General features: G+C 37.1%; 1 protein-coding gene across 1 annotated transcript; it reads left to right on the top strand.

Moving 5' to 3' along the window:
- The first annotated feature begins 410 nt into the window (after positions 1 to 410).
- Positions 411 to 13,857, top strand: LOC149195915 (uncharacterized). The gene is made up of 3 exons (XM_089405440.1): positions 411 to 490; positions 13,351 to 13,443; positions 13,616 to 13,857. The coding sequence occupies exons 1-3, from the start codon at positions 488 to 490 to the stop codon at positions 13,853 to 13,855; spliced, it is 336 nt and encodes a 111-aa protein (XP_089261566.1). The 5' UTR covers positions 411 to 487; the 3' UTR covers positions 13,856 to 13,857.
- Positions 13,858 to 25,777: the final 11,920 nt, after the last annotated feature.

The following is a 25,777-nucleotide window of genomic DNA, read 5'->3' as shown; positions in this document are numbered from 1 at the left end:
CAGAGAAAATTTACCCGAATATTGATAGTACCTTTATGGAACTTCCTGAGATATGAACACATACTGAATCATGAAGTTTGCTTTGTCTTTTCTGCTCTCAATACTGTTGAACTCCTTCGCAATGTTCTGTAATCGGAAAAACAGGGAATTCCGGAAACAACAAGTTCTGAATTCAAACCACGGGAGCTTTAGGTTTATCTTAGGGTTTAGAATTGAGGGTTTGTCATTCTTTCAGCGCGCGTTGATCATATACACAAGCAATATAAGCTCCCTTTCTATTTTAAATTAAATACACTTTCCTTCATCCAGTCATGCTTTTTGTCTTTCCATCGGAATAGTGGGGATGAAGCTTGATGAACTGATAAATGGGATTGAATTTCCACTTGCAGGAGTATGTTGCTGTACTTGTCTGTCATGGAAAGCAATAGGATCAGGCAAAGAGAGATCTGGATGCATTTCTTGGCAATCACAGTGGTGCATTTGTGGCATGGTATTTCAGTCTTTTCACAAATTTCTGTTTTCTCTGTTCTTTTGAGTCAGGATTATGAGGGCTTATTGCTCTTATATCAGCAAGCATAGAATAGAAATAACATGTTAGACTTTTCCAATATAACATTCAAAATGTATAATGTTTCGTATCTAACGGAGATAGGTTCATTTGACCAAATAAAACAATGCACATTATCATATTTGTCTTTACTTCACAAAATTCCAAAGTTTCCTCCAAAGGGCTATAAACAACAGCATTGCAATCAAAATAGCTATCTTGAGGTGCAGATGAATGGATCGGAGGCAGATATTTCTCTGGTCGACAACAATTAATGGTAATTCTAGACAAGATAATCTGTACCCGAAGACACATTTTTCAAGACAAAGTTGCGTTTGATGAATTGCAGTTATGTTTAATTTGTTCTTTAGACACTTCTTCAAAGAGGTAATGCTTTTTTCGTTTGCAAAGGATTTTTTTGATTTTATTTTTAAATTAATGCACATATCCTGAAACTAGGATTGTAAGGTGCTTCTGAGTAGAATATGAGAAACAATGCTGGCTATATTGTGATATCATAAACGCTCACTTACATGTATTTACTTGGTGGAAGCAAAACAAAACAGAGAAAATTAACATTGCGCAAGAACATCGGGCCGATCAGTTTCCTCAAACAGTTTCCTTTCATGCTTTATCTGATAGTCTCACTTGGTTGAGTTTTCTTATTTTGTAACCTCTTGCTTTGCTATAATATGATTTTGCACCTGAGGGCAACCTTACTTCCAGACTTTTTTCTTTTGAACCAGCTTCCTCTTATCATGATGGAGCAATGTGCCCAGATTTAGCGTTATAGGGAACCATTAGCACCTTTTTGTAGAATTTCTTTGAAAATTCTGCAACTACTGTAGTGAACAATTCTGAAACTAATTTGTGACACCAAGACACAGAGTTTCTCTACTCTTTTGCAGTGAAATAAAAAAGAGTTAAAAACACATTCATACAATACAATAACACAGGATTTTTCTATGGAACCCTACATGGAAAACCCTCTGCTAGCTATAGATTTTTATTGACAAAGTTGAGAAAATAAAATTAATTACAAGGAAAACTGTTTCACTACAGAATAAGGTTGTTCTTTCTGCTGACACTTAGTTGAAAACTGATTGCAACCACCCTATCCTTAGCTCCTAAATCCTTGGGCTGGCCTGCCCCTGTTTCCTTGTGCTGGAAGCCTCTATTTTCTAGTGCAATAGTGGCCCTATCTTCTAGGAATTACTATTGATTTCGAGCGCACACTAGCATGGATTTTCTCTGCGAAAACTCTGTGCAGAGGCCTCTCCTTCACGTTCTTCCTAGCTCTGCCAGCTCACACACAAAACTCGCACTCTATTGTTTGGTCTCAAAAACTATAAAAAATTAATGTCTGCTCATGTTGTAGCCCACCCAGTTTCAAATTCTTGCAAGGTTTAATGCCCAAAACCCATCAATAGCATATGATTGATATACACATCATTTTATCATTTTCTGCATTTAACTTGAAACAACATAGAGGTACTCTACATTTCACTTTCAGGTGATAAGAGAAAAAATAAGGCAAGCACACACATGAATTTTACACTGTTTTTGGTCAACACGATCCTAGAAAAACCCCGCAGCGGGGAAAACCAGTTCTTCTAGGAGGATTTTATTTTGTTTCTTTGACGAAGCATCACTGAAATCCCATTCTCAAACTGAGTTCTGAACTATCTTCAACAAATGTTCATGTTGAAATTACAGTCCTCTGAAATGCTCCTTCTTCTTAGGAATTCAAGCCACACTGACAGTCACAGGTTCCTTGAAACTCGGGTTCATCACAGCAAATATGCACAGGTTTTTTTATCAGCATTTAACCTCCCTGGAATTTGAGCAAATACACTCCAAAACAGCTCTCTAAATATCATTGATATACCACTAAAACCAGGCTTGAGATTTTTGCTGGTCTTGGCCCAAGAATCTCACTGTGTCCCACATAAATACGCTGGCAGAGAAATATGCTGCTAAAACACTTGCCTACGGTGAGGAGTAACCAAACTTGACTCCTAATAAGCCTTTGACCTGTGTGCAACCACTGGCTGTGACAGTCTTCCAAAATTTTGTGCTCCCTTTTTAGCTTTAACTCGGCCTTCTAGGGATTTGATTAATTGTGGTCTTGTTCCTAGTTCTTGCTGTAGAATTTCTTCACAAAAATTCTCTTCCTCCTATCTCCTTTCCTCTCCTCAATAGTTCTCAAGAGGATTGAATGAAGGAGCTCTTCCTTGCTGCCTCAAAATGCAAGCTCCACAACATGGTTGCGTTCTGCTCTGATTTGAGTTCACCTTGGAACACAGCCTCCTCCTTTAGCTGTCTCGATCTCCTCTCACGCTTCCCTACACCCTCCTCTTTCCTTTGAGAAGAATAATGAAGAATCATTCATTTCCTTTAACTTCTGTTTTTCTTTTGAGAGGGAAACCTAACCCTAAAGGCTAAAGATCAAGGGCTGAGATTAAATCTCAGCTAATGAGATCTATAGTTGAGATCAAGCTCCCATTAGACCCCTTTCTCATGATGACCCCTCACTTAACCTTTTAATGTTTTAGTACCATGGTCACTTTGTCGCTCATAAAGTGAGTTTTAAAATATAAAGGTTACCTTATTAACATAAAGTGGACTTAGTACTTTACACAAAGTCACTTTAATAACCCATGTGACTTTAATAAATTAGAATTACAAGGTACACAACTCATAAAAGCTTCTTTAGCTCCTTGACATTAATAAACACATAATGTCACTTAGAGAAAAGGATATTAATGTGTATTCCTAGGCCAAAAGGATAAATTCCTAGGAAACACTTCCTTGGTACTATATTCTCAACACAATGTTGTGCTCACAAAATAGTGATCCATTTTTGTGCCTTCGTCCTCCTTATAAGAAATTCACATCAACTAAATTTGGCAAGTTTATTTTTTGAACTCGGTCTTGTGATTGACTAGTTAACTGAGTCTAACTGACTCATGTAATTCGTCTTGCCTCAATTTAGAAACTGAAGCTCACTTGCTTGTCCTTTGCCAAAGATAACTCGCACTAGGAGACAAACAACTGAGCCTCCAACTATACACATGAGTTAAACTGCTTCATGAACTCGGCCTAATTTTTAGGAACTCATCCTAACTTTTAGGAACTCATGCATGCTAAAGACATGAGTGCTTGTGGTCTCTTTGACTAAGGAACAAGTCAAAGAAGACCTTACTCGCTTCTATTTTCAATATTCCCTCTTAGCGAGAAAGGTGCTTTTGGAAGAACCTCGTCCACTTGGATCTATCTCCAATACTACCACATTCTCCGTTGTTGCAGCTTCTTCCGCTGAACTAGAAGACTTTGCCTTCTTTTGCGGAACTTGATAAGACCTTTTCTTTCCCACCATGCTCTGCGAGTCTATCACTTCAGTCATAAGGGCCATGCACCCTGTGTACCTTTGTGGCTGCTTCCTTTGGTTGAAGGTGATATTGGAAGATCCAACTCTCCCTTGATCTCCCTTAAACAAATCCTTTGCCCACGTGGCTCAAACTCTCCCTATGCTGGGAGTCATTGCTTGAGTCTCTGCCTCAACTCACCTTTGGCTATGCTCCTCATAATCTTGTTGGTTGGCCCAACTGCCAACTAGCTTATACTCAAATTGAGATACTGGCTGAGGCTTCATCTTGAGTAGCTTCTTCTCAGGTACTCTAATCTTCTCTTGCTCTAAGGACTCCTTAGACTTAAACTGAGATATTGGCTGAAGATCCATCTTGAGTAGCTTCTTCTCAGGTACTCTAATATGCTCTTGCTCTAAGGGCTCCTTAGACTTAAACAGACATATTGGCTGAGGTTCCATCTTGACTCTTGAGTAGCTTTTCTTAGGTACTCTAATCTGCTCTTGCTCTAAGGACTCCCTTTTGGTTTCTCTCTCCTCAACCATCAATTCTCTACTCTGAGCTCTCCTTGCCTTGCTGCTCAAGGTTGCACTTGTCTCTACCTAGAACTTGTAGTGATTTTTCATCCTCACACCTATCTGCTTCTTACATCCAAAAGCTAAGTGCTGGAGGTAAGCCTTACCTTTGCTGAAAATGACATCATAATCCTTGTCCTCAAGGGTAGTTATCCAAACAAGATTCTGCTTTTATCTTGGAACATAAAAGACATCTCTGAGATGGAGGGGATTACTTGACTCCCTCTGAAAACTGAGAGTACCAATTCCTCTCGATTTGAAACTACACGTCCTTCTCCTTCAGGTGTCTAAAATTTTTCTTTTTTTTTGGTCATTTGGAAGGATGTCATGTGGAAGGATGCTACCGAATCAATATACCATACACTGCTGTTTGCTGAGCTTGGCATGCAAGAAATCAATGATAAATATTTCTCGAACTGGGCAAAAAATGCATCTAGCTTTGCTGATGTAGCTACATGATCCTCACTGGACTCGTTCTTTCGCTTAGGACACTTAGTGGCATAGTGTCCAAACTCATGGCAATGGAAGCACTTGACCTTTCTTAGATCCTTTTACTTGCCCTTTTGACTAGACTCGACCACTCCTTGGCCCTCCGTGCCCTTGGTCTTGCTACTCTTGCTTGTTATGGAAAAGTTCTCCTTGTCCTCTGTCTTCATCGATCTACCATTTTTGGTCCTTCTTCGGATATCTTCCTGAACGTAGTCAGTCAATAGCATTTCCCAACTAGGAAAATTATCTCTGTCATTGACAACATCCTGGAACCCACACCAAGACTTCTGAAGTCGTAGAAGAGCAAAACTCACAAGGTCATGCTCTGGTATACTCATGAGTGAATTTTGACAAATACGTGACAATGGACTCATCCTTGTTCACCTAGATACTCCTTAGCTTCTCCTTAAGAGCAAGCTTCTTGGTATCGCTCGTACTCTGATATAGATCTAAAATAGTTTTGAACATCTCATAAGCTGTCTTCTTCTCATGGATATGAGGAAATATATGATCTCCGACCCCTTCTAGAATAATCGTCCTTGCCTTGATATCATTCTTAGTATGTCGGGTCAACTGTTGGGGATCTTGTAGTGGTGGTATAGCCTGCTTCACAAATTCTCCCACCCCATTATCCTTCAAAACTATCATGATCCTCCCTTTCCATGAAACGAAGTTTGATGCTCCCTCTAAACAGTTATCTGCTCTCAAACCTTGGTACGCCGTCCTGCTTTCCCAGAGAGCTCTCCAACACCTGCCCACTAATAGCTTAGTAGTCCTTCACAAGAGGCTGTACTTAGGGCACAATAGGGCAACTTCTAACAACCCTCAAACCTGTACACTTAAGCTGCCCACACAATTGTCCAATGGGACCTCATCCACTTAGTAGAACATCAACTTGAGAATAACATTCAACATACCTTAACCAATAGAGACTTCTTCTGCTTCTCTAGGTCACACCCCTGTGCAATTACCTGAAGTTTTCGACCCTCTGATTAGGGCATCTTGCACCTACGTCAACCCATAGTTTGTTGCCTCAAAACTTTGCAAACATTTCTCCACAGGTTCCTCTTCTATGCGTTAGCTCTTGTCCTCTTATATATTGTTGTTCCAGCTCCTTAAGAACATAGACCAGCCCTAAACTAGGGCTTAATCTCTCCTGTAACAACACATAAAAAACTTGGTCTATTTTGCAAGTTGTTTGCACCACAAATAATGCACAAAAGACTACCCAAAATGCTCCTCTTGCAAGCTACTTGCTCCTGCCTAACTTGGCCTAATTAGTTACAAGAAAAACGAACCAAAACCAATCCTCTTCTCCACTTTGCTAGGCTCCTTTGGGCTATGACTATTTCAGGGAGATTCTCCTTATGATGTTGCACTAGGATGTGCCAATCAACTTGTGTTGGTATTTATTCTGTTCCTTGCTCCGATACCATGTAGAATTTCCTTAAAAATCTTGCAACTGCTGTAGTAAACAATTTTGAAACTAATTTGTAACACCATGACAGGATTTTTGTAGGGAACCGTACTAGGAAAACCCTCTGCTAGCTATAGAATTTTATTGAGAAAGTTGAGCAAATAGAATTAATACAAGGCAAATTGTTTCACTAGAGAACAACACTGTTCTTTCTATTGACACTTAACTGAAACCTGCTTGCAACAACCCTGTCCTTAGCTCCTAAATCTTTGCGCTGGCTTGCCCCTATTTCCTTTCGTTGGAAGCCTCTTATTTCCTAGCGCAATAGTGGCCCTATCTTCTAGGAATTACTCCTAATTCCTGCGTACACCAACAAGGATTTTCTGTGCCAAAACTTTGTGTATAGGCCTCTCCTTCACACTCTTCCTAGCTCTGCTAGCTCACACACAAAACTCGTGCTCTCTATTGTCTTGTCTCACAACCTTGTGCTCACAAAACAATGATTCAATTTTGTGCCTTCGTCCTTCTTACAAGTAATTCACATAAGGTATATCTAGCAAGTTTATTTTCGAATCTCGGTCTTGTGATTGACTAGTTAACCGAGTCTAACTGAGTCATGTAACTCATCCTGCCTCAATTTAGATACTGAAGCTCACTTGCTTGTCCTTTTCCAAATATAATTTGCACTAGGAGACAAACAATTGAGCCTCCAACTATACGCACGAGTTAAACTGTTTTATGAACTCATCCTAATTTTTAGGAACTTGACCTAACTTTTAGGAACTCGTGCACGTCAAAGATAGGATTGCTTGTGGTCTCTTTGACTAAGTCACAATTCAAAGAAGACCTTACTCACTACTATTTTCCACACTTATATATATATATATATATATATATCTATATATATATATATATATATATATATATATATATATATTGAAATGTGGAAAGAAATCATTATGAATAAATGAGCAAGAACATTTACATGACAAACATAAATGACAAGCAATATTCCACCATCACTTAACCCCAATGTGGGGAAACTCTTGATCAATTCTTCTTATATTCTTCAATAATTCAGCAGAGAGAGAGAGAGAGATATTACAATTTACAGATCTGATAATTAATGACAGCGGCAAAAGAGACCTAACCAGAAAAGTCATTGCTGGTCAACAGGGCAGATTTGACCCTCATAAATTGGTCAACTTCAATCAACTTCGGCCTCCAAACAACAAGATGAATCAACCCTCAAAAGAACCCAAAATCAGCGCAGTCAAATTTGGTCAAACAACCAACCTGTGGTTAGCCCTAGCTGCAGTCAACGTTGGTCAAAGTCAATGTTTGGCCTCAATTTCTGTGCCTAGAAATGCGGCTTGCCCAAATAGAGATAGCCCCCACAAAACGTAGTCAAAGGAGGTCAACTCATGTTGGTCAACGCTTGGTCAAACTGTCCAGAAATTCGGTCTCTTGAAATTTCGGCCTCTTGAAATTTTGCTTTCCTGAAATTTCAGACGTGTGGAGAGAGAGATGCCTAGAAATTCATACCCAATGAACGAGGAGAGAGAGAGAAAGAAGTGTGAAGATGAGTGTATCCAAATGAGGCTAAGGCATCATGTATTTATAGCAAACGTTGAGGATGAATAGACGTGACTGTTGGGCTTCTGAGCCTACATAAGTTTGTTGGCCAACCTTGACAATTTGTCCATAATCAAAGTAAATTCATAACTTCATTTGTACATGTCAGAATCGGATGATCTTTAGATCACTCCTACACCTCTCGGAGAGAGGAATCCAAGAAAAATATCAGTTGTCATAAATAAGATGACCCATGTGGAGTTTGGCCCTAGTTGCCGATTTTAACATGATGAAACTACGTAATCCAAACTTTAAAATATGGTATGAAAAGCTTAGTGTGCCCAATCATTGATTTTTTGTTTGAGGGAAGGGTACAGTTTTGCTAAGGCAGTGATAGAGGAGTCAAATAAGCAATATCACTAACATTGAGGTACATAAAGCACTTGGTGCTTTTGATTAATTGTCAATCCTGAAATCTCGAAAAATGTTAACTCTGTTGAATTTTGAATGGGATATGAAGTTCTACTTTCTCGATATGAAGTTAGAGGAGATGGGAACCGCTTTTAAACATCTCAAGACAATGAATGGTAATGTTAAAAATTTAAGTAAAGGTTTTACTTTAAGACTTTAACATTACCATTAATTGCCATCATTTTAATGCAAATTGAGAGTGAAACCCAGTCTTAAATAAATATTTCTAGTGTATGAAGTTTCTAAAAGTCTCATGAATTCATAATTATCCTCTAATTAGTTATTAAAACAAAAAAATGTTGTTCCCAACATTTAAATCAAGGCAAAATCAAACAAATTTCATTTAGAAACACGTTGTACAGAAGTTGAAATGCATTTCCCATGTGAAATATGTTTCATATGAATTGAAATGCGTTTCTCATGTGAAATATGTTTCATATGAATTGAAATGCGTTTCCCATGTGAAAATACATTTCATATGAATTGAAATGTGTTTCAAGAGCCTTTTAGTTGTGTTTCAGTGACTCGATATGAAAACGCAGCTGGTATGCAGGGGCGGGCCATGTTTCCTGCATCCTAGATACCTTCTCATATTTGGAAATTTGTTTTTGTGGTTGATCAAATGTGTCGTTGGTTCTTCTTCACTTTTTTGTTCCCTTTGATGGGTTGCCTAGTCTATGATTTGATAGATGAGATGTCTAGTGGTTGTGGTTGCATGGTATAAAGGTTGGACATAAAGAGCTCCTCCACAATCTATGATTTACATGTTTAACAATCCTTTTCTTAAGTCCAATTATATACAAAATTACAAATCCTAGTGCAAGTGAAAATACGTTCTTCTTCAATGTTGCTTTTGTCAAACTAAACAAACAGGAAACAATTTATTTGACAGGTGGAAGAAGTGATAGGCTTAGAGCAATTGAATTGTAGGCCATGCTTCTTGACAAATTGATGAACAGATGTCTCCTTACTTGAGATTTAGGTTGGCACCATGGCACCATCCTGTCCATCATTATACACTAATCTTGTCATTATCTTCTTCACTGTGAATGATTGGCCTGTTCCCTACAAATAGATCTGGGCATAGAGGAGCCAATCCAAGAACAGTAATCTCTAGCACAAGACAATATTAATGATCTAAATACCTAATCCTGAAGCTTGAGTTTGATTTTTCTCTACTGGTTTTGAATCTCTGATTGAGAATCTCCCACTCGTCATTATCAAACCTTCTCCTTCATCATTGGCATCAGCTTCACTGCTGAGGTACTTTGGTTGGTTGTCATTGGACTTGAGAGCTTGAAGTTTCAAATGATTATAGTAACAGACAGCCAGAAAAGCCAGTCCACACCCACTCAAGTTTATGACTGTAACCTTTTCATTTATTACAGACAAAGATTATGTTATGAGCAGCCAGTCCTTGACAAGACCAGCAACATTCATAGTCAACGCTGAAGTCTTTCCTATCAGAAGAAATACTGCAAGATTAAGAGCCAAGGCACAAGCAGAAATGTCATGTAATCCAAATCAAAGGAAGAGACCCTGATTATCAGAAATGGGTATTCTACTAAGGCCGAGGGGGTGCTGAGAAAAAAAAGGCAACAAGGAGCAACAAAGATGTGATGGGATTCAACTTAATCCCTTTTGATGTTCGTGGAATTTGTATGAGAACCAATTGGGTAGTCTCACATGCAACTGCACTTAACTGGAGAATCACCTCCCATGCATTCATCTTGGCCTCCCCATAAGCTGAAATAGTAACTCCAATGGATATGGCCAACATATTGGCCTCGGGCTCACCTTTATAAGCTTCTTTCCTCAGGGAAACCACAATCAAATACACAGCAATGGGAATTAGAGCTTTCAGCATTTGAAATAATGATACTGAGAGGAAAACATAGGCAGAATTTGAAAACCAGAGACCCAAAGAATACACTTATCAATACTATGGGTTCAACGAGCTTGAAGACTCTTACAATAGCAACAGCCAGTGTTGAGTAGAAGCCCATGTGAATCATGGTGGGACTGATCACACTAAAGTTGTCAAGCAATGGCAACTCCAATGGATATGGCTAACATATTGGCCATGGCCTCACCTTTATAAGATTCTTTCTTCAGGGGAACTGCAATCGAATGCATATCAAATGGGCACAAGAGCTTTCAACATTTGAAATATCGATACTTTGAGAGACATGCACCAAGGGCTGCATCATTTAGGATTTGTACTCAGTTTAGGTGTCATATTCAAGGGGAAGTTATTATGCTTTCCACCACTTCATAGATTGTTAGAGTGATGAAACAAAAGAGGATCCCTCTTGAGGCTAGATTATGTCATTCATATCAGTTGTGTTGTTGATGTCCTAGCTCAGCCAGGTCTTGCCAAAACTCTGTTGAGGTTCAAAATTTATTATAAACTGAAATGTCTTCACAAGAATTGACCTCATAAAATGCCATAATCACAAGATATGCCATACATGGCTGTGATTATGGCTCGCAAGACCCTTAGACTTTGAGCAATGAGGCTCGCAACATCACTTATGATTATGCACTCTACAATTCTGTGACCAGCTGAATGTCAAGCAATTGAACCGCGATTTAAATCCTATTTTGTCAGCAATAATTACTATACTTTGTCTTTATTTAGTGTAGAGAACCAAGCACTTATTCTGCTCATCTATAGAAGGGACAATGGTTGTTTGCCTATGAGGTATAAGGAAATCCTATCAGATGTTTTGTATTTTCGTATGGAATTGAATCATACTCCTGCACACTGTAACATTCATATATATCAACCTGTAGAGGCTTTAATAACACCTGGTATTCTGGTTAGTGATTTTATTGGACCTCATGTGCATATCCTACATGCACAGGATGGACTATTCATATGTTACAGGGTATTATTCTTATTATTTAGGGTGCACATCTTCAGGTGCTCAAGAACGATTACTAGAACAGTCAGTTAATTCTGCAATTTAAAGGATGAAAAAGGAGGATATAGGAGTCTAGTTTTGATTCTCATCCACAATGTCACACTAGTCTGCCTGGTCATGGTTCTCATGGTTTAATAGTGACTTGAGGAGTCATAATACCACAGATCACTAAACACGAACAGCTAAGGTAGCCCAAGGACAATAGCCATCTTTACACATTAATTAACAGGTCTTACATTAATTATCCTAGGGGGTTTTAATACTTCCAAATGCTTAAAAAACAGTTAGCAGAGCATTCACATTACACATTCCAGCAATATTTTCTATAAACCAACCAAATGCAGTCAGGAGAGCCCTCCTTTTAAACTATACAACCTTATTGTTAGTATGATCAACCTTATTTTAATATATAGTGTGACAAACCGTATGTGACAGGCAGGTGGAAAATTTTTCTCGCAATTGACTAAGCGACGTCCTGCGAGCCAGAATTGAGACGGAAACCCTCGTCAGAAGTATATGCTTGGCTCTTTTCCAAACAAATGAAGAGTCAATGAGGTTTTGTGTAATCACTTCTGGTATCGTATTGGGTTATTGTTAGAAGCGATAATTGGATTTGGATTCTCATCGAGTGAGTTGTTCTGCTTTCTCAATTTGAGAGGGTTTGTTTGGAGGGAAAAATGAAAGAGGACATACGAGAATAGTAAGGGGAAAGATGCAGAGGAAGAGGATTGAGAACATCGCCAGCAGGCAGGCTACATTTTCCAAACGTAGGTGGATTGCTGAAGAAAGCTTACGAGCTCTCGGTGCTCTGCACTGCAGAAGTTGAACTTGTGATTTTCTCCCCAGCAGGAAAGCTCTATGAACTGTTTTTTAGTGCAAATCCTACTATTTTGATTCTAATAATCATGGCTATGCAAACCTCATGAGAATCTTACTAATAACCCAGGTGGTGCAAGCCCTAGTAAGCTCGATGTTGAAAAACTTAGTGTAAAACCTCCAAATCGCTGGTTTTGTTGTAGTGCTTATTGGAGAGTATATAAAAAATTTCACACCTTTTTATGAGATATGGGAGGAAAACATGTTAAAGATTTTTAATAAATATAAAATTTCCAAAATGATGCTAGTTACGTGTGATTCTTTTTTCATTGTTTGTGATTATGAAAAATGAAACTCAATGTTTTTTCATTAGTGCACACATATTTCATTATATAATTGCATATAGAAAAATCATTCCAGAGCCGATAACAATAAAAGTGAAGAATTTATGGTCCAACGTTATATTTAAGGGAGATGTTTAAGGATGACGTTTGAATTTTGTTTTTCATTTTAAGACATTTGGAGCAAATATTAGGAAGGACTTTGAGAAAGGATTGTCCTTCATTTTCGAAAATGGAGTTGTTCCTTTCCAGCCATATGCCCCAAGTGACCATCAAAGGGAGAGCTCATATGTTTTTTGGATGTTTTCTTTATAGCCATTTTTTTACACATATCCATAGAGTCCCCATGCCATTGATGTGAATTACTTGTTCGGTTTTTTTTAACCAACATTTTTAACCAAACAAGAAAAATTAAAAAAATGCCTCAAGATCAAAGACTGAAACAAAGACCTATTGACTTACCTTTTAAAGTATGGAAAGAACTTGTAAAATCATATGAGAAGTTGGATGCACAAAGAAAAGCCGGCAATGAGAGCATTCAGGTATTGAATTTTTCATTAAACATTATTTAGAATGTATTAATACTTATAAGTATCTTAGACATGTATTTGTGTGAAAATAAATTGAATTGGTTTATGTTTAAGGACAAGGCATCCAAGGCGAGGTTAACTAAGACAAAAGTCACTTATCGTAGTGGCTAGAAAGGTTTAAAAGCACTGATAACAACCTTTGTAAGTATATTAAACATGTGATATTTTTTTAATAAATTTTGTACTAGAAGAAAGTCATTGTTATCTAATTTCTCCCTATTTACTGATTGATAGGAACTAAAATATGGAAGACCTCCAAATCATTTGGAAAAGGAGGTGCTGCAGCAAAAGAGATGGGTTGAATTTGTTGTTTGGATGGACTCTATGGTATGTAATCTTAGTTGGATTTCCAATATACTTTTAAACCATATTTTCATTTTATTTTTTAGTACTATTAGATATTATATCTTACCTCATTTTATGGTTAACATTGTATAACAAAAACATGCGTTGCGTTATGTAATTAATACTAACATGTAATATTGATTTTTTTTGTCAGAATGCTATAGGTAATGATTACCAAGACGATGATCCAAATTATGTTCAACATATATCAGGAGATGATGAGGATGAGTATGAGGATGATGGTGGTGAAGGAGGAGATGATGATGATAGTTGCGGTGTTGGTGATGATGTGGATCAGAGTAATGAGGATGGTCAATATGATCATGAGGATGATCTTGGTGGTGGTAGCTATGCATGCACATGCATTGTTTTTTATGAAGAAATTATTGTGTAGAATGACATTGCTATGTTTAGATGGGTGTTGTGAATTTACCCTATATCAATGAGACATTTTGATTTTGTAATCATACGATGAGTTTGATTTATGTATGTTGTTAATTTATCGTAGAATAACGATATTCATGAAATATTTTGATTTGTTAATCATATTTGAATTTTACTTGTTTTGATTAAAAATAATACTGATTTTATTAGTATTGCTATTTTATACATGTTTTGAAAATTGTTAATGACACATTGTTATTTTTTTGGATGGATGTTGTCAATTTCTCTTAAATTTCTTTACAAATGATTTTGAATTGTGATATCTTCTTTAATGATATTTAGAAACTATCATATATTTCACTATGAATCTATAAAGGGGGTCATATATGTAAAGAAAAATATACTCTATATAAGAATTCAAATGCGGATGTAACCATGGATGCAAAATTGAAAGTAAAATTGGATGTTAAACTAGGAATTAATACAAAAATGCAAACAATTGACATACAAAGTGTTTTAAATTAGAAGTGAAAAATTGTGCAATAGTTGACACAAAGAAGGGAACAAAACATGGCATACAAAAGGATATCAAATTGGGCAAAAACAAGGACACATAAATGGGCACCAAATTATATGCAAAAAAAGACAACAACTAGATGTAAAATAAGATGCAAAGTTGAGCGTTAAAAAGAAGCAAAAAACGTTACAAATTAATATGCCAAATGATGATGCAAATAATGGTGTAAATTTGGGATGCAAACTTGGGTGCAAAAAAGGAAAAAAAAAAGATGTAAGAAAAGACATAAAACAAGATGCAAAATGGGGCTGAAAAAAGATGAAACCAAGGATGCCATATTGGATGTAAAAAATGATTCCTAATCACATGCAAATTTAGGCTCGAACTTAGACACAAAATTATATGCAAATGTGGACACAAAATGAGGCAAAAAAAGATGCAAATTTGGATGGTGAAAACGATGTAAAACTAGACACCAAAAAAATGCAAAATTGGATGAAAAAGTCGGTGTAAATAATGGTGCAACATTCGACACAAGTAGACACAAAAAAATGGTGCAAAAAGGGGCATAAAATAGCTTAAAATTGGATGAAAAACTTGGTGCAAAAACAAATACAAAAGTAGACGTAAAAAATGGCTCTAAATTGAATGTACCATTAGACACAAAATAAGATGCAAAGGTGGACACAACACATGACTCAACATAAGATGCAAATATAAATGCAAATTTGGATGCTCAAAATGATGTAACAATAGATGCAAGAGATGGTGTTAAAAATGATGCAAAATTGGATGAAACAAATGACGCAAAATATGGTGCAAAATGAGATGGGAAAAATGGAGACAAATCAAACGTAAATGTGGATGTAAAAAATGGTCCAAAAAAAGATGCAAAAATGGGCACAAAAATGGATGCAAAATTTGGTGCTAAATCAAATTCAACACATGGTGCAAAGATAGGCACCAAAGCTGGTGCAAAAATAGAAGCAAAAACTAGTGTAAGACTAGATACAAAACCTGGCGTAAGACTAGATGCAAAAACTGACACAAAATGGATGCATAAAAAGACGTTAAATTGGATTCAAAATACAGTGTAAACTTGATGCAAACGATGGTGCAAAAATGGAAGAAAAGAATGACACAAAATAGGAAGCAAAAGACAATGAAAAATAGATGCAAAAAATGACACAAAACTAGAAGCAAAACCTGTCATAAAATAAGATATAAATCTTGGTTCAAAATTTGACGCAAAAAATGATGCATAGTTTGGTGTAAAAAATAATGCAAAATCTAGCGTGAAAAAAGATGAAAAATCAGGTGCAAAAAAGGACGCTTTAAAAATTGTACAATAGAGCCAGATTTAGCGCCAGGTTGCTCATCACAATTACAAAAAGAATGCACTAAAATCTGGCGCTAAATCTGGCGCAAATCGCTGGTTTTGTTGTAGTGATCACATCGAGCATCAAGAAATGAATCCAACCATATCTTGTAAAGTATTGGAAGAAATTACCACTCCTCAAACTCTAAAGATAGAAGGGAATAACAAGAAGAAAAAGGTTCAAGCAGTGAAAGATCACATCGAGCATCAACAACAAGTTCTCCAACTTTTAAAGGATAATGCCAATTTGGTGCAGAATGGAATGAAACAATAGGTAGATCAACATCACAGTGAAAAATGTTTTGATGTAAGTGATTGGGTTATTTTACGGCTACATCTCAAGCGAGCTATTTATGAGAAGGAAATGTTGGCAATACTATATGCACTTAAGAAATGGTGACCTTACCCAATGGGAAGACACTTCAAGGTAAAAATGGATCATGATAGTCTTAAATACTTTTTAGAAAAAATATTATCTTTAGAAGAACAACAAAAATGGGTCACAAATATGCTGGGCTATGACTTTGACATCTTTTATACAAAAGGGAAGCAAAATTTGGTTGCAGATGCACTCTCAAGAAAGGATGAGGATGTGGAAGCATTGTTTTGTGCTATTTCTATTGTCCAACCAAATTTGATAAACAAAGCAAGGGATGAATGGAAGAATGACAAAGAAGGGTGTGAACTTATTCAAAAGTTGCAGAAGATCCCAATTCAAACAATATTTCCAAAACTTGATGAGGAAGGAAAAATCATATTGGAACCTAGAGCAGTCACAAAAAAAAAGAACCCGATAGCTACGAAATCGATCAATTTCAGAGTATCTCATCAAGTGGAAGAACTTACCCACTGAAGATTCCACACGGGAGGACAAGAATTTTATATAGAAGCATGAAGAACTACTCAAGCATTGAGGACAACACTTTATGAAGGAGAGGGGCATGTTAGGTCCCTATACTACTAGTGTAACCCCTTATTGTTATTAGTACAACCCCCTTATTATATTGTTGTGCCCATGTAGTCCCCATATTATTATTATTGTGCCTCATAGAAGCCCACTATTGTTATTATTGTACCCTTACATTATTATTGTTAGGTCGGATTTAATTATATTATGACCCCTTAGACTCCTATATATAGAAAGGAGGTCTTGTCATTTGTATCATCTAAGAATTGTTCATTTGTATAATTTAAAGGAGGTTGCCCACTCGAAGAGGCTGAATTCTAAGGCATTGACCTATATTTTCTATCTTTTTGTGAGATGGTTTCGTAACAATGGAAAAGGCAAGAAGCATGCTCAGTGGTGCTGGGTTAGGACAATAATTTTGGGTAGATGCAGTGGGCATTGCATGCTACCTGGTTAATAGATCACCTTCATTAATGTTGGAGGATAAGTCTCCACATGAGGTATGGACTGGTAAGAAACCATCTCTTTCATATCTAAGGGTATTTCACTGTGATGCATATGTACAATTTCCAAAGGAGAAAAGAAACAATTTGGATAGTAAATCTGAAAGGTGCATCTTTATTAGGTATAAGGATGGTTGAAAAAATTATAAGCTTTGGAACCCAAAAACAAGGAAGGTTGGGTACAGCCGAGATGTGGTGTTTAGAGAGGCGAAATATGTTATTAAGCATGAATTCCTACCAAAGGAACCTGAGAAGATAGATTTTTAGCTAAAGGAGGAAGAATCAGACTCTACAACACAATAGAAATCAAAAGATGAAGAGCCACAAACTCCAGCTATGAGAAGATCAGTTTGAGAAAGAAGGCAACTAGAAAGGTATAGTCCATCTACTTTCTGTTCAATTTTTTCCTTATCTATTACTGATGATGATCCTAGAACTGTCAAGGAGGTAGTAGATTCATAGGATGGTAAACTCTCGAAAGAGGCCATGGTTGATGAAATAGCATCTTTGGACAAAAATGAGGCTTAGAATCTGGTAGAGTTTCTGGTTAGAAGGAAACCCATTGGAAGAAAATGGGTGTTTAAGAAGAAGATGAATACAGAAGGAAAGGTGGAGAAATATAAAGCTTGGTTGTTAGCAAAAGGTTATTACCAGGTGTTGTGAATTGATTTTGGTGATACCTTTTTCTCGTGTTGCCAAGGTGGCTTCTAATATATTACTTTTATCTGTTGTTTCTTCTTTTGATTTTGTGGTAGAACAGATGGATGTGAAGACAATATTTCTTCACTAGGACCTGGAAGAAGAGATCTACATGAAGCAACCTGAAGGCTTTGTGGTGAAGGGTAAGAAAGAATTGGTATGTGGTTTAAAAAAGTCTTTGTATGAGTTAAAATAATCAGCAAGAATGTGGTATCAGAAATTTCATACATATATATGGGGACTTGGCTTCACTAGAAGCAAAGAATATCATTGTGTGTATTTTATATTAATTGGTGACCGTGTTATTTATTTAGTCTTGTATGTGGATGATATGTGTTTAGTCAATTTAGTGTCCTAAATTGCTTGCATAAATTATCAACCGAGATTTGTAAGCTAATGAAGTGTAGTGCACTATATGTGCTTAGTTAACCTTTCTTTCTTCATTGTTTTGTATTTTATATTGTTTTGGGGGTTTATGTTCTTTGATTCCTAATGATGTACAGTTTGAACTATGAAAAACTTAAGTGAATCTAATGGATTTATTTTTAAAAGAAGAAAAATTTTCCTAAGTTAATCTAACTTCCTAAAGATGAACCAAGAGCTAAAGCTAGTCAAAACCTAATTTAAAGAAAGAAAAAACAGAGCATATGTCCTATCTCATCATTAATCCTAAGTCATGAATCTATTCCTTAAAATTAAGGGTGAAGTTGTAATGCATGTTGAAATAAATACAGAGAATGAAATTAACTGAAGTACTTCTAGTTACTCTAGCCTTCAATTTTGAAAGATAACCTACTTGAGATGGGATACAAGCAACTTTTTGTACTTTATGATCTAGAGAACTAATTTAAACATGCAGAAGGTAACTGATTGATTTCAACCATTGTATGAAGTGAATGTTTAACCATTTAGTTTAGGATGAGTATCAACTTGAAATGGTGTTCAAAAACATTCATTAACACAGTGGACTGACAAATTTGTCCTAGGAAATAAATTACAAAACAGTGAGTAAGCTAGACAATAATGCATCCTTATTATTTCAACCTTACTCTATCTAGAAACAAAATCATTTCCTTTCATAAAATGTGTTGGAAGAACAAGACTTCAAAATTGAGTTTTAACATTATGCTATTGATCAAAACTAAAATAAATCAACCTAAGTTAGAAAAACTGATAAAAGCAAAGTAATGAATTTAAAACTAAATAGACAATGAATAGAAAGAAAACCTCCTTTAGTGCAGGGGCCCTCTACAACTGACTTGGTTGAGCTGCTAACTAATTAAAAATTCTCTCTTAAAATATCATTGGTCAACACACAACTTATATTATAGAAAAGAATGAAATCCAAAATACAGAGCTGAAAGTCTGAACTTAATACATAAAATTCTTCAAACCCCCCTCGGTTCTGTACAACTAGTATTTAAAAGGAAATAATCATAACTGTCTCTGATCAAAACTAGCCACAAGTGGCTCATACGTATTACAATAGAACTGTGTAAATGTCTGATTAGCTACAGGTCGCTTAAATTCGAGTGAGATGTTTGCAACAGAACCGTTAACATAGGTGGCTGATCTGAGTTAATGCTTGCAACAAAACTGTTAGATTTATTGATTAACCACGAAATAGCAGATGAAGAGTCCTACTGCTTGTGAGTATCATATGTTTGACTCCACCTTTGACTATGATCTTGAGCTTGCTTTCTTGTCGATCTGGGCTGAATGAATATGATAGAATCCATGTGGGGATGATTGTAGAGATGCCCATGCGGACGGATTCTTCATTTGACACCTAGAACCTGCAAAACCATGGAAGTAGCTATAGAATACACAGTTAGCTGTAGAATAGGCTGTGTTCTATAGCTAATTTTGCAAAATTTTATTCAAATAGCAAAAACATAAAAATATAACATGTCAATCATTTAATTCCTTCCTTAAGACAAAACCTATCATTTATCATTGATTGGGATATGTAATCTTATGGAAAAGCAAGGCAAAAAGGTGAGAAAATCTATCAAGGAGAGGGTAATTCTGAGGTTCAACAATATGTTCCTGATTGGAAATAACAAAGAAATTATCTAGGATTTTAAGACCCAATTGTCCTCCAAATTTAACATGAAAGATCTTGGTGCTACAAACTATATTTTGGGCATGGAAATTAAATGAGATTGGGCAAAGAGGAAGATCTAGTTAAAACATAGGAAGTATCTCGAGACAATACTACAGGGGTTTAATATGTAGGATAGTAAACCGATAAAGGTTCCTATTCTGGTAAGTGTAAAGTTATCTGTTGAACAGTGTCCTAAGACACAAGAAAAGGAAGAGGACATGTACTATGTTCCATATGCAAGTGTAGTTGGTAGCATGATGTATGCAATGTTCTATACTATACGAGACATTGCACATGTAGTGGGAGTATTGAGCAGGTTTATGGAAAAACCAGGGAAGGAGCATTGGACAACAGGGAAGCGAGTTTTGAGGTACTTGCCTGGCATTGGTGATTATGGTCTATGCTACCAAGGAAGGCCAAGATTGGACAAAGTTTTGGACATTCATCTCTTTTTTTATGTAGACTAGGATGGAGATCTGGATTAGAGAAGATCTACAAGTGTGTATGAGTTTAACCTATTTAGAGGTGCAGCCATTTGGATGAGCAAGAGACAGTCTGTAGTGGCACTTTCAACTACAGGGGCAGAATAAATGGAAGCCACTCACGCAAGAAAGGATGTAGATTGGTTGTAGATATTGTGTTCAAGTATGGGGTTGGTACAACAAGCTATAAGTATAGATTGTGACAGCCAAAGTGAAATTTTCTTGGCAAAGAACCCTGCTTATCATTAAAGACAAAGCACATTGATGTTCAGTATCACTTTGTTATGGATATGGTTGAGGACAAAAATGTGTTGCTAGTAAAGGTGGACAGTTTGAAGAATGTTGCAGATGCATTGATGAAGTCTGTGAGCACTGCGAAATTTTCTTGGTGTAGAGAAACAATGGGCATTGCAGGGCTAAACCAATGACTAAGCTCTCCTATGACCCCCTATGTGAAAAAGAAAAAAACAAGTGCAAGAATGTTGGGTGTGTGTTATATTCTTTCCACGACTAGCCATGTGCATGGGGCATAGCAGGGGGGTCACAGGGGGGCGGAAACCCCCCTTGTTGGGGGGTTGGCAAGGTAGCTACTGCCCCCCTACACAAGGTTCGGGGTAGTGGCCTGAGCATTTTTTTTTGGACCATATATTAGGTGGGCATACCTACCTATGGTTTTGTGCATGGGTTTCACACATGGTTTTGGGAATGATGGTTTTCTACACATGGTATTTTGTAGATCTGGTCAAGGGAACTATGGTTATGTTCTAATCCAGGGTTAATGGATTGGGGTTTATGAAAACTTCAACATGTATATATATGTTTTCTAACATTGAATGGAAAATAATGAAAAATAATTCTGGTAGTCTCGGCTTTGGGATCCAAGGGAAAATATCTGTGTATTTCTTTTGTGTTTGTTGCCATTGTATATTTTCTACTTTTAATAATTCGTTTGTAGGTTATTTTTGTATAGGGTTAAAGCCTACATCTCTCAAGTAACCAGCCCCTGGGTCCCACTAAGATTTTAGACCATTTAACTCTCAGACACTCCCTTGATATGGGCATGCATGTTTCCAGGGTGCTCTGGACTCTCCCACAACACGAGTATGCCAACATCTAGGGATTTTTCTACCCAACGTTGTGCCTACATCCTCGGGATTTGAGCCACTTTTTCAGGCCCAGAGACCAGGTCACTGCACAAAAGTCAATGACACCTTCAGTAATGAAAGATAACAACAGAACAATGATACAAATGCAATTGCTTGAACAAGGACTTGGCTGGATCCCTACCAACCATGAAAATAATTTCCTAAAACATGTCACAAATATGTAACCTACAAGTTTAAACAACAGCTCTGAGCATAGGGGTCTCATACTTATCTGAGAATCTCTAAGAAGCAATGTTCCCTTATATCATTAGCTTCACTATCATCTATTAGGTCATAGATACATTATCCATTCATTTACAAATCAAAACATAAGGAGAGCCATACATCATCACTATCATAAAACATGCTTATAACCAACATAATAACAATAGAAATATCAAGGATACATCAGCCATAGAATCCACATAAACACCAGTACATTTACACATAAGATATCAAGGAAAGGACTTGTTATTAATGAATGAAAAAGCCAACCCGGGATGGGACTACCATGTTCCACCCAACCATAGAATGGTTGAGCCAATCCTCTCTTCATCCATTCACCCCTATACCATATTCCATGCATGAATGTGGGACTCAAACCAAAATAACCAACCAGGGCATCCCAAGGCTAAACCACCTCACCCTCATCAATAGAAACTAGGCTTTACTGCAATCCACACTAGATCATTAAGCCAAAAAAATAAACATGTAATAACAGGATTTACCATGATCTCCACCAGATCCCTAGACTAGAACAAGCATGGATGCCACCAAACTTCTCCACCTACAATGTGAGGAATTTTCATGTCTCCTAGTATGTCAAGGTTTAATGTAATCCATAGTCTGATCCAGGGATCACGAGATCCTAAACCGACACACCACCCTCTAGGATTTATCGTATATCACTCCATTCACTGACAAGGATACCTGGGCCTAATCAAGGACAACTACCTCTAGGATTTACCATATATCCCATCGTTTACTAGTCGAGGATTTCTAGGCCCACCAAGGTAGCAAAAAATTTGGCTTTACTGCAACCCACAGTCTGATTCAGGGGTTACTAGGCCATGTGTTCTATCATTCGAAGATACACCTCAGTCATCTTCGAACCCGTCCAGCAATCTAGATCAACCAAAACATGAGAAGCCCATCACACCATGTCTATTCAGAAATGGCAAGGCCAGGCTGAAAAACGGTCACATTTGGAAAAATCCATGCCATAACAGAAAGGAACCACATGCAGTACCATGCATGACAAATCTAGTAAGGAAAACACACTTGAAAATTGATACCTGCAAAGAATCGTGTTGTAGCTGCTTGATCCTGTTCTTCCTTACTTGATCCTTCCTTCTTCTTCCCTTCTTTTCCTTTCTTGATCCAATGCCAAAGTGCTCCAAGAAAAATCTAAGTGTCCAAGAGTGAGAGAGAGAGGTAATAATGAGAGAGCTCCAAAATTGAACTAGAAAAAGGTACCAACTGATCCTCAAAAGCCTTTTTATCAATTAGGCCTATATTTTCTTCATATTCCACTATTTTGCTTCAATTTCCTCCTCACATGCAACTTGTGACCCTTCACCTTCCTTTTCTCATAATTTCCATTATTTTCATAAATAAAATGCAAAAAATGTCATTTTGTCTTTCCAAAGCCTTAGCTATTATCTTTGCCAATTGCCTTAGCCATAATAAACCATATAAACACCCGCACTAGGATGTCTTGCCCAACATTCATCTTGGAATAAGTTTCCCATCAACCATGGTTATTTTTTTTTTCCATTATTAACTTTTATTACATGGAATTTTCACCAGGGCTATTAGAAAACCCTCCCTCTTGGGGGACACCATCCTTAGTGTTCAACCACACCTATACCTCAACAAAACCATTGAAAAGAAAACATACTACCCATGGAGATTTATAACATAGCTTGATGCAGTATTTACAACGATCACCCTGTTGAAAAGGAAACCAACATGACAACATAACAACATAATATCATGACACACATACCGCTTATTGGAGTTTTATATCATATCTCATGGCAGTATTTGCATCCACATACATATGTACATATACCAAACATCACCAAAACAACTACAAAAAACATATACCAAAGACATATACCTAAACATTCACTCAACCAACGAATAACGAAGGATACATAGCCTGCATATGATCTTCCATCTCCCATGTAGCTTCATCAGGCCCAAAGTGCTTCCACTACACTTTAACCTATTGCATTGCTCGGTTCTATAGCGTGAGCACCATTTTTTTTGCAATATACACTAAGGCTCTTACTATAATTTTCCACCTGACTCCACCTGCAATAGAGACCAATCAATCACATGATCAACATCTTTAACATACTTCTTGAGCAATGAAATGTGGAAAACATCATGTACTTTCACTATCAAAGGTAGTGCAAGTCAATAGGCTACTGGTTTAATCCTCTCAATAATCTTGAAAGGTCCACAAAATTGGGGTGCCATCTTCGAACCTGACCCAATCGGTTTGATGCGCAAGTATAACTGTTCCCAACCTAGAACTACTTGAAAAACCTATTATGATCTACATATCTCTTCTTCCTATCCCATGTTGCCTTTAGATTCTTATTGATTACCTTCATTTCCCTCTCCATGTCTTCCAACATGTCCAGTTCAATCAACACCATGTTAACTGGATCACTCCAACTTATGGGAGTATTGCAACTCCACCCATACAATGCCTCAAATGGACTCATCTTCAAAGATTCTTGATACCCATTATTGTAAGATAACTCTACCAGTGGAAGATACTCTTTCCACTTTTGTTACTGATGCATCACATACATCCTCAATATGTCCTCCAATATCCTATTGACCCTCTAAGTCTGTCCATCTATCTACGGATGATAAGTTGTACTGAAGGCCAAATTTGTGCCCAAACATGCAAAAAACTCCTTCCAAATCTTGGAAGTGCACTTTTCATCCCTGTCTGATACAATATTCTTCAAAACAACATGCAATCAGACCACATCTCTATTGAATACCTGTGCTACATTGCTAGATTAGAATGTAGACTTCAGAGGAATGAAGTGCACAACCTTTGTCAACCTGTCCACAACCATGATGGAATCATGTTGTCTCACTTTCCTTGGAAAACCTATGATAAAGTCCATGGAAATGACCTCCCATTTCCATTCTGGAGTCGTAATCGGTTGTAGCAGTCCACCTAGATGATTACACTTTTCCTTTACCTACTGATAATCCAAACATATAGCGACAAAATCTGCTACATCCTTCTTCAGATTTGGCCAATAATAAAAATTCTTCACTTCGGTCAATGTCTTATGATAGTGTGGTTGACCTGAATATGGTTTTGCATGAAACTCCTCAAGATCACCTTCTTGAGCTCACTACTATCAGGCACATATATCCTATCTCTATACATGACGAATCCATCTTTTGTAAGACAAAAATCCACATCCTATGCACCTGCACCTATACCACTACTTGTACTTGTACCTGTACTGCTACATGTACCTATACTTCTACCATCACTTGTACCTGTACCTATACTCTGCTACAACTTGTGCAGAATCTCCATATACTTGACATCTTGTTGACCTGCTTGCAAGATCCTACCTTGTAGATGTGTCCCATAGGAACTCATAGCTTCTATATGATTTAGCTATATCCACTTGCTAATATCATATGCAACCATGTTCTCCTTTCCTCTTATGTATCTGATCTCAAAATCAAACTCATTGATCATGGCCAACCATCTAGCTTGTCTGCCAATCATATTCAGTTGGTCAAACAAGTATCTCAACCCACTTTGATCACTCATCAATACAAACCTCTTGCCAAGAATATAGTGCCTCCACACCTTCAATGAATGTATGATCATCACTCGCACAAGATCATGCGTTGGATAGTTATGCTCATGCTCATTCAGTTTATGTTATTCATAGCACACTACTTTTCCTTCCTGCATAAGGACTCCACCAAGTCCCTGCTTGTAAGCATCTATACATACTAAAAATGCTTTGTCTGAATCTGCAATCTTTAACATTGTAGCATGTGTCAACAACTACTTAAGCTGCTCAAAATTGGCCTCACGCTCCTCTTTCCATTCAAACTTCTTACTTTTCCTCTGTAATTATGTAATATGATAAGAAATTTGTGAGAAGTTCCTGATGAACCTCTTGTAATAAC

This window comes from Pinus tabuliformis, chromosome 2_2, assembly GCF_031772625.1.
Source record: "Pinus tabuliformis cultivar Carrire ecotype Pingquan chromosome 2_2, CPIR1, whole genome shotgun sequence".
In the NCBI taxonomy this organism is placed as follows: domain Eukaryota; kingdom Viridiplantae; phylum Streptophyta; class Pinopsida; order Pinales; family Pinaceae; genus Pinus; species Pinus tabuliformis.
This window is presented reverse-complemented; position numbering and strand designations above follow the sequence as displayed.

Excerpts from the sequence above, each read along its gene's own strand:
- LOC149195915 (XM_089405440.1), top strand. Across the intron at positions 13,444-13,615 it reads TTGTTTGGATGGACTCTATG|AATGCTATAGGTAATGATTA; the intron begins GTATGTAATCTT and ends TTTTTTTGTCAG.